Source organism: Thalassophryne amazonica, chromosome 18 (genome assembly GCF_902500255.1).
Source record: "Thalassophryne amazonica chromosome 18, fThaAma1.1, whole genome shotgun sequence".
NCBI classification, from domain to species: domain Eukaryota; kingdom Metazoa; phylum Chordata; class Actinopteri; order Batrachoidiformes; family Batrachoididae; genus Thalassophryne; species Thalassophryne amazonica.
Window position 1 is genome coordinate 40,903,621 of NC_047120.1, and position 19,169 is coordinate 40,922,789.

The following is a 19,169-nucleotide window of genomic DNA, read 5'->3' on the forward strand; positions in this document are numbered from 1 at the left end:
CCTCAGGATCTCATCACGGTATCTCTGTGCATTCAAAATGCCATCAATAAAATGCACCTGTGTACTTCGTCCATAACAGATGCCTGCCCATACCATAACCCCACTGCCACCATGGGCCACTCGATCCACAACATTGACATCAGAAAACCGCTCACCCACACGACGCCACACACGCTGTCTGCCATCTGTCCTGGACAGTGTGAACCGGGATTCATCTGTGAAGAGAACACCTCTCCAACGTGCCAAACGCCAGCGAATGTGAGCATTTGCCCACTCAAATCGGTTACGACGACGAACTGGAGTCAGGTCGAGACCCCGATGAGGACGACGAGCATGCAGATGAGCTTCCCTGAGATGGTTTCTGACAGTTTGTGCAGAAATTCTTTGGTTATGCAAACCGATTGTTTCAGCAGCTGTCCGAGTGGCTGGTCTCAGACGATCTTGGAGGTGAACATGCTGGATGTGGAGGTCCTGGGCTGGTGTGGTTACACGTGGTCTGCAGTTGTGAGGCTGGTTTGATCAGTGATGCCGGTAACGCGTTACTTAGTAACGCGTTACTCTAATCTGACCACTTTTTTTAGTAACGAGTAATCTAACGCGTTAATCTTTCCAAATCAGTAATCAGATTAAAGTTACTTCTCCATGTCACTGTGCGTTACTATTATTTTTCATTGTGGGTCGATAACAGCATTAAACTTGGTCCGTGGGCAGGAGGTCGGGTTCAACTGAACTGCCCACTTTAAGCGAGCTGTGAGCTTTTAATCCGCGTTTTTTTGCAGCTGCTCGACTCGTCCTCACCTCTTAAAGCGCGGTGATCAGCACACCTGCACTGAACTTTACAAAGACATTTTTATACTTTTTTTCCTCCTTTATTTAGAATTCTGAGCTGAGCCGCTCTGTATCTGCTGCTAAAAACAGCTGATCCTCCGCGACGCGTCAACAACTAACACTATTTTCCACTCAAATGCACCTAAACTCTCTTTCTGAGGACCGCATGATGTGAAAACGCAATAAAACTTTCTTACCTGTAAATCTGGTCATGTTTTCTGCATAAATAAATGTTATCCATTCTTTGTGCTCAAACGCCAAAGCAGGGGCGAATCTAGATGGAATGGGGGCGTGGGGCAAGGATGTGCCCCCTCCCCCACAACACCCCTAGATTAAAGGTGCAATTTTGAAGCCGTTTTTACTACAACTAATATTGCTTAAAATAATAATAATTTCGACAAGTAAAATGTTTAGAGAGAATTTAAATGTTAGAAAAATGTTAGAATTTAATAGTTACCTTTATAAACAATGTAGGCTCGAAATTGCAAGTTTTACTGTTACAGTGCTGTCAACAGTTAAATATGAGGTCAAGAAAGACGTCTTTATTTTACTTTTTATAAAACAAGTATTTATTTTCATTGAAGTCAAGAAAGGGTGACTATAAAGTGAGTTTTGGCAAAACAGGTATCATTGTCATGTTGAGGTGGCAGAGGGTTGTTGTCGGCAGCTGGGAAAAGTAACTAAAAAAGTAACTAGTAATCTAACTTAGTTACTTTTACAATTGAGTAATCAGTAAAGTAACTAAGTTACTTTTACAATTGAGTAATCAGTAAAGTAACTAAGTTACTTTTTCAAAGTAACTGTGGCAACACTGGGTTTGATGTACTGCCAAATTCTCTGAAACGCCTTTGGAGACGGCTTATGGTAGAGAAATGAACATTCAATACACGAGCAACAGCTCTGGTTGACATTCCTGCTGTCAGCATGCCAATTGCACGCTCCCTCAAATCTTGCAACATCTGTGGCATTGTGCTGTGTGATAAAACTACACCTTTCAGAGTGGCCTTTTATTGTGGGCAGTCTAAGGCACACCTGTGCACTAATCATGGTGTCTAATCAGCATCTTGATATGGCACACCTGTGAGGTGGGATGGATTATCTCAGCAAAGGAGAAGTGCTCACTATCACAGATTTAGACTGGTTTGTGAACAATATTTGAGGGAAATGGTGATATTGTGTATGTGGAAAAAGTTTTAGATCTTTGAGTTCATCTCATACAAAATGGGAGCAAAACCAAAAGTGTTGCGTTTATATTTTTGTTGAGTGTAGATTTCATTCCCTTCCAAGATGAACGTAGATTTCCAGAAGTAAAAAGGCATTGCACTTTGTTCTTGTGGTCATTTCTAGCTCTTCTAATATTTCTTTTGACTTCTTTCTGCAATATGTGATACATAGACATATCCCTTCCTTCAAAGCATTTATTTCTCTGTATTATTGAGTCTCTAACATCTTTAGAGAACCAGAATTGTTGTTTGAGAAGTAACGAAATGATCTGCGAGGGATAGTTATGTTTTCACAAAACGAGATGTAGGCAGACACAGTTTCTGTAAGTTCGTCAAGATCTTTGCAATTGTCTTTAAAAACATCCCAATCTATGCAATCAAGGCACTCCTGGAGGCACTGAATGGAATCTGCGTTCCACACAGGCACTCAGCATAACGATTAGGGTGTGAGATTTTCAGAGACGACAAATGAAACTGCTGTCATCATGAGAATTTGGGATTTTACACATGCCATATGCACACTTTGTGGACAGTGTTTCCCCTTATGCGTTGCCCGTGGGGATCCATGGGCAACGCGATTGGGTAGTGTTTATAAAATAGGTAGCTGCCATTTTTCAAGGGTGGTTATAAATTGTGCAAAGTTTCTATAATGACTTGGAATTGTGTGCAATTCCAGAATGTTTTTAGAACCTTAGACCTCAACAGTTTTTAGAAGAGAAACTCAACACTTTCATTTCCTGTTATTTACATAATTTTAATTTAAGTTATTTCATTTATATAGTGCCAAATCACAACAAAGCTGCCTCAAGGCACTTCACACAAGTAAGGTCTAACCTTACCAAACCCCAGAGCAAGCACACGGGTGACAGTGGTAAGGGAAAACTCCCTCTTATGATTTGAGGAAGAAACCTCAAGCAGACCAGACTCAAAGGGGTGACCCTTTGCTTGGGCCATGCTACCGACACAGTTGACAATACAAACATACAGGAAATTTTTGGGAGTCCATGCTGGTATACAGGACAGGGGGCTTGCAGAAGAAGACACCCATTCCCAAAAATAAAACAGAATCAGGTGGCAGAAAGACAACAAATAAGGTATAATTTGTCAGCTTTAAGCAACAAGAAAAACAGAAGAAATAGCCTTATCAATGTTTAGTGCTGTTCATCCTTGACCCAAAATACAAAAACATACCAAACTGCAAATACCAGCTCTCCCCAGTTTGTGCATGATCAAAACTGCACGCATGCAGAGCTTTTTGTCTTTTCTGCATTCTACTGTAAGCAGGTGCTTTTAATTTGACAAACAGAGACTGTGGCAGAAGACATTAAAAGCACTACACTTTTCACTTATGGTACCGGGAGCATGACACTTAAAGTGTAAGTGACACCAAAAAATGCGCACAAATAATCACAAAAAATTATCAAAGTCAATGATAACTGCACAGGTGAAGGATAAACTGCAGCTGTCTGAAGCCTGCACTCCATTTCAGCCTTGTTCAGCCCTCAGCCACAGCCATATTTGTGCTATGTCATCATCAAAACAGCACCTGCTGATTCCAAAATTGATTTGGAATTTGGATTTGGAATTTGGATCAGCTCCTGCTGATCCAAATCAATTGTAAACACGGCCGAGGTCCAGCTGTTTTCGGACGATTTTTTTCCTAGTATGGCGCTTTTAAGTCCAGTCTGAACGTGTGTCTTAATAAACTGTGGGGTTCACAGCTTTATGGGTTTGAGCCTTATTTAGACAGCAATGAGGGAGAAGAAACTTAGAGGAAAACCTTCAGTCTGACAACAGTGATGATATTGGCAGAGTTCAGAAGACAGAATGGTGATTATAAAATAAATAAATAAATAATGCAGGCGATTTTGGCAGGAGATGATATTTTTTTGCCAGCTCTTTGATCTAACCAACTGATAAAAACAACAACAAAAAAGTTTTGGTGATCGTGTGGATTTTTTTTTTTTTTTTTTTTTTTTTCTGAGAAAATGGTACATTCAAATCTGAAAAATGTCACGAGGGACTGAAAACATCAGCTATTTTTTAAAATAAATATTGTTTACTTCTTGAATAGCGTAACACGTTATTAAATATTAAAACCATTCATACTAGGAGAAAATAATACAGTCTTACCTGTTCGTTTAAGTGAGATCTTCATTTTGATGAAAACGTGAAAATATTTTAATTCATTGTCCTGACAGAAGAAAAGTCCATGATGGTTCGAGTCTCTGCTGTACTGATCCGTGACCAACGCAGTCTGCTGCAGCAGGTGTAATAATTATTGCTTCTGCGTCTGATTGCTTATTTAACCATTTTAATTTAAAGTAGACCTGCATTGAAATAAATGTGGTCAGATTTCAGAACGAAATAGCTGATATGTGTTTATAAGACCCTTGTGAATGCAATAAAGTAAATCTGTAAGCCAAAATTTGTAATTCAGCAGAGAATTCTTCGTTTAAAAATGACAAATTTGCAGCTAAAATTTAGCCCTCTGTGAAAACAGTTTGTACAGCCGTATCATTTCCATGACATCAGGGACAAGACGACGCGCTCCCGCCTTCAGTCCGATCCCGCATTGAAATTGATTTTATCTGTTAGTAATGTTACTTATACACGTCCTGGTTTCAACATCCAAAAGTAAGCTGCAATGAATGTGAGATACAGATCTGTGTGCTCAGATCAGCAACGACATAGACAGCAGGCGCCATTCTTCCTCTCCCGCTCTCTGCCTCCGCTGCACTTATTAAGTCTGCGGGCTCGTTAACGAGCTCGTTAACCACCGACGCGGGCCACTCACACCGCCCGTGTCTGCTTTGCAGCCGGTGTTGTGCCAGATTCAGCGCACAACACTGGCATCACCTGTCTGTCTACTGAATGGAGCTGCAGCACACTTGGCACAAGTCCTGAGATTACTCTCGCTGTTTTAATGCGAAGCGGCTGGTACACCTGTTGCTGCAAGGACAGACTTCTTGCGGCAAAATCCACAGCACCGCACGTCTCGGCAATCGGAGCCCCAGAGCTCCATGGACGCTGAGAGAGGTTTATATATTTTTAATGACTGGGATTCTTTGCGGGTCTCGCCTCCATATCCCGCGATGGTACCGGAGGCGAAAGACAGTAGATTTTCATTGCGACACCACTCAATCAAACGGGCGTATGAAAAAGTCCCCCAAAATAATTTTCAGGCAAAAATAAAAATAAATGTATACTCACCAAACGTACCGCAAGACAATATGAAGTTTTAAAAAACCGTTGATCCTTCCGTATAAGACAAAAAGGTAAGCGATGCAAACTGACATAAATCCACTAATTACAATTGGCGCAATGCATGCTGGGAGAAGGTCTTGTCCGTGACGTCTCGGCAGCGTCCATGATGAGAGGGACAATTTGCGGAGGGCTAAATGTTAGCTGTAAATTTGTCATTTTCAAATGAAGATTTCTCCGTTGAATGACAGATCTGGGCTTACAGATTTACTTTACTACATTCAGAAGGATCTCATGTGTAAATGTAAGTAATTTTTTGTTCAAAAAATCTGACTGCATTCTCCTTTAAAGCAATTCATGGAGTTTTTCATGCAGGTTTTAACTTTCAAAGAGCAGAAAAGTGAAATGAAAAGAGCCCATATTTAATTCTTGACCAAACAAAGTAATTACTATAGGGGTTGTATTGTACAAAATCATTTTTATCTTTTTTTATACAACCCCAATTCCAATGAAGTTGGGACGTTGTGTAAAATGTAAATAAAAACAGAATACAGTGATTTGAAAATCCTCTTCAAACATCCCTTTTCAACCTATATTCAATTGAATACACCACAAAAACAAGATATTTAATGTTCAAGCTGACAAACCTTATTGTTTTTGTGCAAATATTTGCTCATTTTGAAATGGATGCCTGCAACACATTTCAAAAAACCTGGGACAGTGGTATGTTTACCACTGTGTTTCATCACCTTTCCTTCTAACAACATTCAATAAGTGTTTGGGAACTGAGGACACTGATTGTTGAAGCTTTGTAGGTGGAATTCTTTCCCATTCTCGCTTGATGTACGACTTCAGTTGTTCAACAGTCCGGGGTCTCTGTTGTCGTATTTTGCGCTTCACAATGCGCCACACATTTTCAATGGGTGACAAGTCTGGACTGCAGGCAGGCCAGTCTAGTACCCACACTCTTTTACTACGAAGCTACGCTGTTGTAACACGTGCAGAATGTGGCTTGGCATTGTCTTGCTGAAATAAGCAGGGACGTCCCTGAAAAGGCAGTTGTTTTGATGGCAGCATGTGCTTCTCCAAAACCTGGATGTACTTTTCAGCATTGATGGTGCCATCACAGATGTGTAAGTTGCCCATGCCATGGGCACTAACACACCCCCATACCATCACAGATGCTGGCTTTTGAACTTTGCGCTTGTAACAATCTAGATGGTCTTTTCCCTCTTTTATCCAGAGGACACGACATCCATAATTTCCAAAAACTATTTGAAATGTGAACTCATCAGACCACAGCACACTTTTCCACTTTGCGTCTGTCCATTTCAAATGTGCTCAGGCCCAGAGAAGGTGGCGGGGTTTCTGGATGTTGTTGATGTATGGCTTTCACTTTGCATGGTTGAGTTTTAACTTGCACTTGTAGATGTAGCGACGAATTGTGTTAACTAACAATGGTTTTCTGAAGTGTTCCTGAGTCCACGCAGTAATATCCTTTAGACAATGATGTTGGGTTTTAATGCAGTGCTGCCTGAGAAATCGAAGGTCATGGGCATTCAATATTGATTTTCGGCCTTGCCGCTTACGTGTAGAAAGTTCTCCAGATTCTCTGAATCTTCTGATTATATTATGGACTGTAGATGATGGAATCCCTAAATTCCTTGCAATTGGACATTGAGAAACATTGTTCTTAAACTGTTGGACTATTTTTTCACGCAGTTGTTCACAAAGTGGTGCTCCTCACCCCATCTTTGCTTGTGAACGGCCGAGCCTTTTGGGGATGCTCCTTTTATACCCAATCATGACACTCACCTGTTTCTAATTAACCTGTTCACCTGTGGAATGTTCGAACAGGTGTTCTTTGAGCATTCATCAACTTTCCCAGTCTTTTGTTGCCCCTGTCCCAGCTTTTTTGAAGCGTGCTGCAGGCATCCATTTCAAAATGAGCAAATATTTGCACAAAACAATAAAGTTTATCAGTTTGAACATTAAATATCTTGTCTTTGTGGTGTATTCAATTGAATATAGGTTGAAGAGGATTGCATTCTGTTTTTATTTACATTTTTCACAACGTCCCAACTTCATTGGAATTGGGGTTGTATTTTCCTGTGTTTGAGAGTTCATTTTAAACATCTCAAACTTCCACAATTCTGTGAGTGTCGTCACAGAAATTCTCCTGCTATAAACATGATTTAGGCACAAAATGCTTAAAAATAACTTGTTCCAATTTCTGAATAATATGGTATCTAAGATTTGTTTTAACAAAATGAGTGTAGCCCCCCCACTTGAAAATTTTGGAAGGTCATAGGGCTTGTTGGCTGTTCAACTCAGTGCAACACGAATACAAAAATATTGATTATGTAATAAAATGAAGAGGGAGCGATTATTGAATATCTGTGCAGTGACACGCATGAGACACAGGAAATTAGAACCATGTTGGATTCTATGGCCTGAAGGAGTAGTCTACATAAACACACTGTTTGACGCGTGTGTGAGTGTGGGCATGAATGAATGGTTAACCAATCTCTGATCCTCAACAGGGTTGGGTTCGATCACTTCTACTTATGTCATTCACTTTTCGGTGTGTAATAACTCCTGAAAAGCCAAACTTATGGTCTGCTGCTTTTGTGCCTACCTACTTGAACTGAAGGACTGACAGGGTGAGACAGGTTAAACTCAGGATGGCAGTCAGTCAGTAGTCATGACTGTAGCATTGTTCTACCGATCTGCACCTCTGCTCTGGCTTTTCTCCTTTCTGCTTCTCTCTGTCCATTCCTCTTTTTTCATGATCTTCTGTTCTCTCCTTGTGTCCTTTGTGAATATTAGTCCCAAAGTCAGGTAAGAGTGAAGGCATGAAGGAGCACCTCTCCCACCCCCTCCCCAACTCACCCGTCTCACACCTTCCTCTTCATCATCCCCCACACCAACACCACCAGTCTGTGTTCCATTCTAATTCATATTTACGTTTAACACCTTTCACTACTAATTTTATGGTTTTGGCTGTGTGTATTTAGAATATTTTATATATATCAGATGTTGCGTGTGTGTGTGTGTGTGCTGTGGTTTTATGTGGTGTGTAAAGCAGCACTGGGTTCTGTTTGTGTTGAATTTATCATTCGTGCCAAAGATGCAAAGATAAAGATTTGCATCTATTTTGGATTGTGTGTGAGAAATTTTCTTCGTTAGGCTTCCAGGGATCTGATTTCATGCTGCATTCATCATTTCAATGTTAAGTGTAGTTGAATAAATTTTATATAGTGTTGGACGTTTTAACTGTAGGATTACACACTATTAACTCTTCAGGAAGACATATGCATTTTATACACAATGAAAAACTTAATAGGAAAAAATACGTTAGGCTCAATAAAGTTGAAAAATTCACATTGATTGAACGGGTCAGAAGCAGTCTTGGCTCCTGCTCCACCGTCTCCTCTTGAGAGGTGGTCAAGAAATCAGCTAATAACACAGCAGAGTGAATCTAGAACTTAAAAAGAGGCAGGCAGGAGTTTATCAGCTGCTTCGCAATAAAAAAAACATGGCAAAAGTGAAAAAGGTCAAGAATTTCTTCAAATGCAAGAAGGTGGTGGAAATCAGCATCAGATCTTCTGCAGTATCATACTCACTATAATCAACAAAAACAAACATTGTAACACACAAGTTACTGAGTGGCTGCAGCTCACCTAGAGGAGAGGCGGTCCAGTGCAACTACATCACGTGCACCAGTGCCCCTTGCGGAACAGCAGTCTTCTGCAGGAGCATCCAGTCCAGTAGTCGCCCTGGTGGACCATCGACAGCATGCAGGGGCAGATGTAACAGTATATCCCTTTAGGGCTACTGTATAAACATGGTACTACCATCGGGCACTAGCATGAGGGGGCTCTTTGCTGTTGTTTTGGGCTCATTTCAAATTTATGAAAACACATTGAGTCATTGTAGGTAATTATACACTAATGAACAGATGGTTACAAATGCTGTACTCCTACACACTGTAGCTTTAAGAAGCCACATTGTTTTTGTAGCTTAATTAACTGTAAAAATGAATACCACATTTTATAAGGAAAATAATCTGTAGTTCTGCTCTAGTTGTGAACACTTGATTAAAGATTTCCACCATCCTCTTCAAGGAAGCATACATTTGTTTACATAGCTGCTGCCAGATATTTTGTCAACTCAATTGCAGCTGTTTTGTGTATCAATGCAACATACTTTAAGATTAAATTTGTAATATAAAAAAGATGCTTTATGACAAATACTGAGTGAGTTTGCAGGGGCACACAATTGGCATTAGGCGAAATGCCAAAAGCTAAATAAGGTCTGCTTTCATCTGCTGATTTGTCACATATGTGCTGTATCTCCGCTTTATTGGTTGAGCATGACACCGTGGTGTTTGCCCAAGTTAATTATTCTCACATTGTTTGCTTTTTGTAGTACATATAGAAATTGTGATGAGGTGTATCAAGCATTTATCCTGTGTCATTGCTCAGGAATGCTTTTTTGTTTGCCTCATAAAAGTCTGTTTTTCATAGCTGGCATTCCCATCACAAGCCACTTCATTGCAACACGACAAGTATATTGTTGTGGTACATATACACTGTACTCTTATGCTTTAGACAAGTCAACAGTTAAGATTTATGGTGTTGATACAAAAAATATATATATATAAAAGACAATTTTACACACATTAGGTTTCAGTCCTTGATCGTTTGATAAACTATGGTCACGTCTGTTTATTTATGCTCCCAAATCACAACGTCCTCCACAGTGCTACACCCAAGTAAGGTTTCTACCTCATCCACCTCATAAGCAGGTATATTGAGATAGTCAGAAGGAAGCACTCTCTAAGGCATTTTTTAATCTAGGAAGAGACCTCAAGCAGATCAGACTCAGTGGAGGGAGCGTCTGCATTGGCCACACTAATAAAAATGAAACAAAATAGTTGGCAAATGGTAAAATATTGGCTTTGGAATCAATATTAGCTACTGGTTTAAGCACCGTGTCTGTTGTCTCCTATACAAAAATCTGGTTATCTTTCAAAAGTTACTCTGGGTTTTTTAGGATTTGTGTGCATTGTGTGCAGTTGTTTGAATAACTCAGTAAGACTTAACATGTTGGAAACTTTATTATGACGTGTATAACACAAATAGTGACGCTTGTGCATTGTCTTTATTTTTACCGTTATTATTATTTGTACTGTAGATTCACTAATCAAGGGGTATAGTTTGACAAAACCTGCCACACGTAACACACTAACGCAGAGTACAATTTGGTCCACAAAGATTATTTTGTCTATGTTTGTTCTAAAATTTCTGCTGCTTGAGTTCCTGCTTCTTGAAGAATCCTTGTTGCTTTATGGTTTTTGTGAATTGGTGGCGCAAAGCAGGTTCCTGGAAGCTGCATGCATTTAATGTGTTTATGTTTGTTTTTTTTCTGTTCACTTTCATATTTTCCCTACCCTCACCCAAACAACTCCTCCTTTTCACCACCTTTGTCCATCTTTATGATTGTTGTCTTGGTAATCCGTGACTGCTATGGCAACCACACCAAGCCTGCGTTCCTTCAGTTCTGATAGGTCCAACACGCTGAACCGGAGCTCATTCACACGGGACAGCATGATGATTGAAGAGATGCTGGCACCTAGTAAGGAAACGGTAAGTGCACTGTCTCGATTTCTTAGGTAATTCACAAAAAACATAATTTGTAACTTTCTCTCTCTTATTTTTCTCAGTGCGTCTGTAGCTCAGCTTTTATTTTTCTTTTGCTCATCTTTCACACTTCCTCCGTCTTTCTGCCTGTCAGTAATCACAGTCACATTTCAAAGCTGTATTTCTTACATCCCAAAACTCAGAGTCTTTGCTTGGGTATAACAATATGCTGTGTTCCTAAATTAAAACCCTGTCCTCAGTTTTATGGATATGCATCCTGGTAGCTTGGGATCTATAACCGTTGCAAACTGGCATGTGAGGATCATTGTTGCACATGATTTAGCATGCTGTTTGATGAGGGCAGTCTAGTAAGCGGTGTGACGTAACGGGTCAGTCTAAGGCACACCTGTGCACTAATCATGGTGTCTAATCAGCATCTTGATATGGCACACCTGTGAGGTGGGATGGATTATCTCAGCAAAGGAGAAGTGCTCACTATCACAGATTTACACTGGTTTGTGAACAATATTTGAGGGAAATGGTGATATTGTGTATGTGGAAAACGTTTTAGATCTTTGAGTTCATCTCATACAAAATGGGAGCAAAACCAAAAGTGTTGCGTTTATATTTTTGTTGAGTGTATATAATGTATATATATAAATAAGTTCTTTAACCATACAAAATACCAAAAAGTCAACTTTGTTTTGCTAAATGCAACTCCCTATCACACTATGAACCATAGACCAGTGAGTCCAGAACGCTATATCCACAGTTGCCACAACAGAATTGTTCTCATGTACTTGACTGAAATACATTGCATCCAGAAAGTGTTCACAACACTTCACCTTTTGCACATTTTTTTGACAGCCTTATTCCAAAATGGAGTTGTTGTTTTTTTTTTTCTTTAAAATTCTAGTCGCAACACCCCTATAATGACAACATGAAAAAAAGTTTTTCTTGAAATTGTTGCAGATTTATTAAAAATAAAAAACTAAGAAATCACATGTACTTTGTTGATGCACCTTTGGCAGCAATTACAGCGTCAAGTCTTCTTGAATATGATGTCACAAGCTTGGTGCATCTATTTTGGGGCAGTTTCGCCCATTCCTCTTTGCAGCACCTCTCAAGTTCCATCAGGTTGGATGCGAGCGTTGGTGCACAGCCATTTTCAGATCTCTCCAGAGGTGTTCAGTCGATTTCAGGTCTGGGCTCTGGCTGGGCCACTCAAGGACATTCACAGAGTTGTCTTGGAGCTACTCCTTTGATATCTTGGCTGTGTGCTTAGGGTCATTGTCCTGCTGCAAGATGAACCATCCCCCAGTCTGAGGTGTACAGTGCTCTGGAACAGGTTTTCATCCAGGATGTCTCTGTACATTTCTGCATTCATCTTTCCCTCAATCCTGACTAGTCTCCACAGCACAGAAAAACATCCCCACAGCATGATGCTGCCACCACAATGCTTCACTGTAGGGATGGATTTCCTCTAAACATGACCCCTGGCATTCTTATAGAATAGAATAGAGTTCACACCAAAGAGTTCAATCTTTGTCTCTCAGACCACAGAATTTTGTTTCTCATGGTCTGAGAGTCCTTCAGGTGCCTTTTGGCAAACTCCAGGTGGGCTGCCATGTGCCTTTTACTAAGGAGCGGCTTCCATCTGGCCACTCTACCATACAGGCCTGGTTGGTGCATTGCTGCAGAGATGGTTGTCCTTCTGGAAGGTTCTCCTGTCTCCACAGAGGAATATTGGAGCTCTGACAGTGTGACCATCAGGTTATTGGTCACTTCCCAGACGAAGGCCCTTCTCCCACGATCGCCCAGTTTAGATGTACGACCAACTCTAAGAAGAGTCCTGGTGGATCTGGATGTCTTCTATTTATGGATGATGACGGTCATGGTGCTCACTGGGATCTTCAAAGCACCAGAAATCTTTCTGTATCCTTCCCCAGATTTGTGTCTTGAGACAATCCTGTCTCGGAGGGCTACAGACAATTCCTTTGACTTCATGCTTGGTTTGTGCTCTGACATGTACTGTCAACTGTGGGACCTTGTATGTAGACAGGTGTGTGCCTTTCTAAATCATGTCCAATCAACTGAATTAACTCCAGGTGGACTCCAATTAAGCTGTAGAAACATCTCACGGATGATCAGTGGAAACAGGATGCACCTGAGCTCAATTTTGAGCCTCATGGCAAAGGCTGTGAATACTTATGTACATGTGATTTCTTAGTTTTTGTTTAAATTTTTGTAAGTTCACAAAATCCTCATAAAAACTTTTTCACATTGTCATTATGGGGTAGATTTTTGAGGAATAAAATGAATTTCATCCATTTCAGAATAAGGCTGTAATCTAATAAATGTGGAAACCCTGCAGCCCTGTGAATACTTTCTGGATGCACTGTACATCCATGCAACATTATTAGATGTGTTATTATCATTATTATTAGTAGTATTGAAATGCAAGGATGACAAAATGTGATACCCTTTCAACCCTGTAAATTTTGCTACAATTCTAGTTGAAATATGGTATACTCTACTTGATTTATTTATTAATTTTCACGATGGATCGGTACTTGTATTGGATAACTGGACAACATGTGAAGCTTTCCCCTTTTCTAAATCCTATCCTTATAGAAAGGATTATATTATATGAGGAAATATTTGGGTAAGCTTGGCATTTTCCTCATAGTTGGGATTCATTTTTCATTGTTGCTGATAGTTTATCTACATTGTAGAAGAAATGGCATGGATAACATTCACCACGAGCCTGGAAGAAAAAAAAGACAGGCAGATCTGTTTTCAGTGCTGCAAAGTCTAAAATTTTGTATTGTTGGATGCACCACTTTCCCTTTCAGTGTCAAATGCTAGGATTTTGCCTCTATAACAGACAGTTGATCTGATGGACTATGCAACCCTCAATAGTTATTAATCATTTTGAGGTTTTTTTTTTAAAAAGGAAGAAAAAAAGGTTGCAGTGCGACACCTTATGGTCGGTATATTATTTGGTTGAAGAATTGCAGTGTGTATATGGACTATATGTAACCTTTGTTAGGAGTTTGGGCCTTTTTCCCGCAGTACCGCTGTGGTTCAGATTCCCAATACTGTGTTTTGAAAAGAAGCTTCACAGTAACATGAATACTTGAGTCATCTGACAGTTTGTCTCCTCTCGTGTTGCCTCAGATGCTCTGTAAGGAAAGATCTTTCATTGTAGAGCACTACAGTAAGGTAGATGTCAGATATTTCATGCACTACTCCTCTTAGTGCATGTGAATAATGGATGCATTGTTCTTTTTCATTTCATTTCTTCATCGATGCCATGCACTGCCTGTATCTAGAGAGCATATACAGTGAGGCAAATAAGTATTTGATCCACTTTCGATTTTGCAGGTTTTTCCACCTACAAAGAATGAAGAGGTTTGTATTTTTTAATGCAAATTAATATTTAAAAATCATACAATGTGATTTTTTAGATTCTGTCTCCCACAATTGAAGTGTACCTACAATAAAAATTACAGACCTCTCCATTCTTTGTAGGTGGGAAAACCTGCAAAATCAACAGTGGATCAAATACTTATTTGCCTCACTGTGTTAATTGTTCTATTATTTATTGACTATAAATATTGGGGAACTTGTTATATCATGTTAGAGCATGAGACCTAAAAAAAGAAGCAATTATTCATTTATTTAGCCCACCAATGTTTCCCCGCATGTACTGGCTTTGTTTCTTCCTAATTTATTGCACCTGGCATTTATTTTACAAATAATGAAAAGAAAAGTACAAATCCAAAAACTGCTTGAGATTTGAACCATGGTTTATCTTTCCCAGCAGAGAATTTAAAAAGACGCATAAATAAAATCATCACTCAGAAAGTTCATAGTTTAATTCAGCAGTCATGTTTTCAGCACTGATTTCAATTGTCTGATTAGATTAATTAGAGTTTTGTGAAGAAACACAATTTTTGTCATTATATTACAGAAAACTGTTGACAGGAAAATATCAGTATGCCAGCATGAAAATATAGCAACCCTTGTTTAATGCATTAACGTGATCTCCAGACAAACACCTGCATTGCTAGTTGGTGTTTGATAATCAGTGTGATGACATCGTGGTGTTACAGTATCTAACTGATATATGCAATGAAATGCTGATAGATGTTAAAATTTTCTCTCTTTTTAATCTGGTGAGGAGTTTGTGATGTCAGCCATTCATTACTTTCATATACGAGGTCTATTAGAAAAGTATCCGACCTCATTATTTTTTTCAAAAACTATATGGATTTGAATCACGTGCGATTACATCAGACAAGCTTGAACCCTCGTGGGCATGCAAGAGTTTTTTCACGCCTGTTGGTTGCGTCATTTGCCTGTGGGCAGGCTTTGAGTGAGGAGTGGTCCACCCCTCCCGTCTATTTTTTCATTCATCCGTTGGAAGTGTTACGGGACACATTTGAACATGCCCAGCTGTTAAACAGTTTCTCGGATACTCACTCGACTGAAAACCATCGAAAGCCACCTGAATTTTACGAATGGTTATCAACACGGAGGTGTTTCTCTGTGGCGCCGGGCCATGAGAGGCTGCCTGCCGACGCGCGAATCCGTCCGCACGTCTTTCATTACAAAATCTCCTTTAACAGTGGAATGTCCGGATAAACTGCTGATCCCGACCTCTTCTGAAACTTCTCTGTTCTCTCACGACGTCCTGGGTCAACAGAGGCTTAAATTTGGAAGTTTTCAGCTCGAAACAGGCTGACAACGGCGGCTCGGAGCGCGGCGCGCCCTCCGGCTCCGTGGGTTGTCCTTAAAGCGACAGTAACACTCCATAATCTCTTATCAGCCCTTAAAATTTTCACCAAAAACCAGCTGAATTTCTCGAATGGTGTCCACTCGGATGTGCCTTACAGTTTCTGAAAAAATTTTGATCAAGCAAAGCGGCAGTCTCTGAGCCATTCCTAAACAATGAAAAAATAGACAGGAGGGGTGGACCACTCCTCACTCAAAGCCTGCCCACAGGCGAATGACGCAACCGACAGGCGTGAAAAAAAACTCACGCATGCCCACGAGGGTTCAAGCTTGTCTGATGTAATCACACGTGATTCAAATCCATATAGTTTTGAAAAAAATAAAAAGGTCGGTTTCTTTTCTAATAGACCACGTATATATGTGTGTGTGTGTGTGTGTGTGTGTGTGTGTGTGTGTGTATGATTTTTACATTATTTATGTTTTGTAAAAACAAAACAGGATAAAAAGTGAATATGAAAATCCATTATAATTCCTTGTTTATACAGTATATATATATATATATATATATATATATATATATATATATATATATATATATATATATATATATATATATATATATATATATATATATATATATATACACTGTCAACCTGTCAAACAAAATTGCTTGTTTAAATGGAAAATATACAGTTAATGGTAACAGTTTGTTACAGTTTGCTTTCCCCATTTGGACAAGCAGGTTTTGTAGGTTTACTTGGCATGGCTAGATTAAGTATATATATATATATATATATCAAAGGAGTGGCTTCAGGACAACTCCGTGAATGTCCTTGAGTGGCCCAGCTAGAGCCCAGACCTGAATCTGATTGAACATTTCTGAAGAGATTTGAAAATGGCTGTGCACTGTCTAACCTGATGAAGCTTGAGAGGTGCTGCAAAGAGGAATGGTCAAAACTGCCTAAAAATAGGTGGACCAAGCTTGTGGCATCATATTCAAGAAGACGTGAGGCTGCAATTGCTGCCAAAAGGTGCATCAACAAAGTATTGAGCAAAGGAAGTGAATACTTATGTACATGTGATTTCTTTGGTTTTTATTTTGAATACATTTGCAATAATAAAAAAAAAAAACTTTTTTCTTGTTGTCATTATGGGGTGTTGTGAGTAGAATTTTGAGGAGAAAAAAAAGATTTTTTTCCATTTTCAAATAAGGCTGTAAGATAACAAAATGTGGAAAAAGTGAAGTGCTGTGAATACTTTCTGGACGCATGGTGTGTGTGTGTGTGTGTGTGTGTGTGTGTGTGTGTGTGTGTGTGTGTGTGTGTGTGTGTGTGTGTGTGTGTGTGTGTGTGTGTGTGTGTGTGTGTGTGTGTGTGTGTGTGTAAAACTTTCCTGCACAGTGAGGTTCTAAAAATGAGTTTTTGTGAAAGCTGGTGAAAATGTTGTCTGGTCGGGAGTAAATATTACATTTTGAAAGATATCGGCATAAATTAATAAACTTTACAGCTACTTATGGTTTCAAAACACTGTAAAATACGACATTTCAAGCCTTGGAGGAGGGACACACTTAAATGAGTGTCTTCATGATTTATGTTTTTCACTTACATGCTGAATTTCTTTTTGTGATTTTCTCTTTGTTGCTGTAAATTCACTGTTGATATGTCAGAAAATGACAGATATTTCACTTTATCATAGTTCACCTTGAAATATTGCATAAACGTTTTAAAGATTATCAAATAATGACATTTAATATACAAGATGATGGAAGATGTGTACTTTATCTGCTGGTGTCACTTCTATGATGTACATGGCTGTCAATATTAAAATATAATATTTTCTATTCAGTATTAATAAATACATTAGTACTGCACATTACTGTGAGTTTAGATATACTGTTCTTTTTTTTTACTTTTATATTAATTTTTTTATTGCACGCCTTCATGAAAGTTATTGGCTGTTATTTCCATGTTCAGATTTCTTCATTTTAATTCATCTCATCCCTTCTGCACAAATAGACTATTAATTATTGTGTCATTTTTGTGCATACATGAACAGAGGCATTTGTGGAGTTTCACAGACTTTGTTGTCCTCCACAGCATCTAGCGGTGGCCAAGGACTTCAATGGTGACTCTCTGAGGAGGTACAGCTGGACGTCAGATGGACTAGATAACGTCAACCTTGTCTCCTCACCAGTACACTCTGGGTGAGCATGAATGAACGGATGAATGCATGAAGATGGGAGGACAGGGAAGAGGGAGTCATGTGGCATGTTCAGCCAGCCACTCTGAGAGAGGAGGGTGTTAACCATTAGAAGGAGAAAGGGAATGAAAGGTTTCCAGGAGAGAAGATGAAGGGATGAAGGAAAACAATGCGTCTGTCTTTGTTGTCACCTTCCTGGTATGTGTTCTGTCTGTCAGCTCTTTCACATTCCCTTGGCTGTCTTTTGCTTAGTAAAAACACAGTGTGTGATGCAGTGCTTACACCTTGCTGAGTTTGGCTCGGAGGTTTTCCGAGCAGGACCTCAGCATAGTTCATACATGTCCCAGGGGAGATCTGTACTCAGTAAAGTGCATCTAAAGTTCTTCGGGGTGAGGGGAGAGTTTTTCCAGCTTTGCCAAGTGGTGTGCCTGCATGGGCGGATTCTGCGCCAAGCGCATTCAAACAAGAGTTGCACTGTGGTAATCAGATGAGGTGCACAAAGTTGTGGCAAGGCCCATTCCCATGATATGGAGTGAAACTTGGCCAAGAGTAGGAACAGCTTAAGCAAAACCTATGCTTCTGTTACTTCTACTGTGTGCTGACTTGTTGCTCAGTTCCTTCAAAAAGAAGCAGTCTTGAGCAAAAACTGACACAAATTCAAGTTATCACTCATGGGTATGTGTGAGAAAGTGCAGCTTTTCTAGCTCCTTGGAGTGTTGTTGCATATGGTTTAAATTTATCAGCAACAGTGACGTAATGATGAAGTATTACAATGGGACCGCTTCCCTACAAATATGTAGCTGTTTGAGAATTTGTTGCCGTCAGAGTTGCCTGCAGACAATTCTCACCTCGACATCCATCTTTAAATCAAAACATTTTTAAATTAATACCCAGTCAGCTTTACTCTGTAACAAATATAAAGCACACCAAAGGATTTTTGGAATTGTTTCCAGCACTACCCAAAAGTACATACAGTCAGACTGAAGTCAAAGCACAGAACGTTGTTGGGAAAGTGTAAGTACACGGACCCACAACAGGGGGCGCAAATGAACGGACAATGGAATAGGTCAAATAACAACACTTTACCGTTGCGAATGTGCACAACAAACACAACAGATTACACAACAGGTCAGAGGTCAAATTACAAGGTGTCGTGTGGGCAGGCTCGAAGATAGGAGACGCCTGTCCAAAGCAGAACCGGAACCACACGATTTCCTCCGCCACCAGACCCCGGGAATACTGGAGCCGCCAAGTCCCGAACTCCCAGGTGGCCACTGCCTCCGCGTGTCGGACCTGGTACTGCTGGGGAGGAACAAAAACACAATTAAAC

General features: G+C 39.8%; 1 protein-coding gene across 13 annotated transcripts in view; it reads left to right on the forward strand.

The window, feature by feature from the left end:
- LOC117531578 (ankyrin-3-like) overlaps window positions 1-19,169 on the forward strand; it is a 233,287-nt gene that overhangs the window by 149,632 nt on the left and 64,486 nt on the right. For 7 of the 13 annotated variants that reach the window (XM_034194708.1, XM_034194695.1, XM_034194697.1 and 4 more), the window contains exons 26-28: window positions 10,804-10,906; window positions 14,081-14,125; window positions 17,737-17,843. In XM_034194708.1, coding sequence (XP_034050599.1) covers window positions 10,804-10,906; window positions 14,081-14,125; window positions 17,737-17,843 — 255 coding nt within the window. Of the gene's footprint in view, window positions 1-8,084; window positions 8,097-10,803; window positions 10,907-14,080; window positions 14,126-17,736; window positions 17,844-19,169 lie in introns of all 13 variants that reach the window. The other 6 variants (XM_034194706.1, XM_034194709.1, XM_034194702.1 and 3 more) reach the window with 2 other exon arrangements.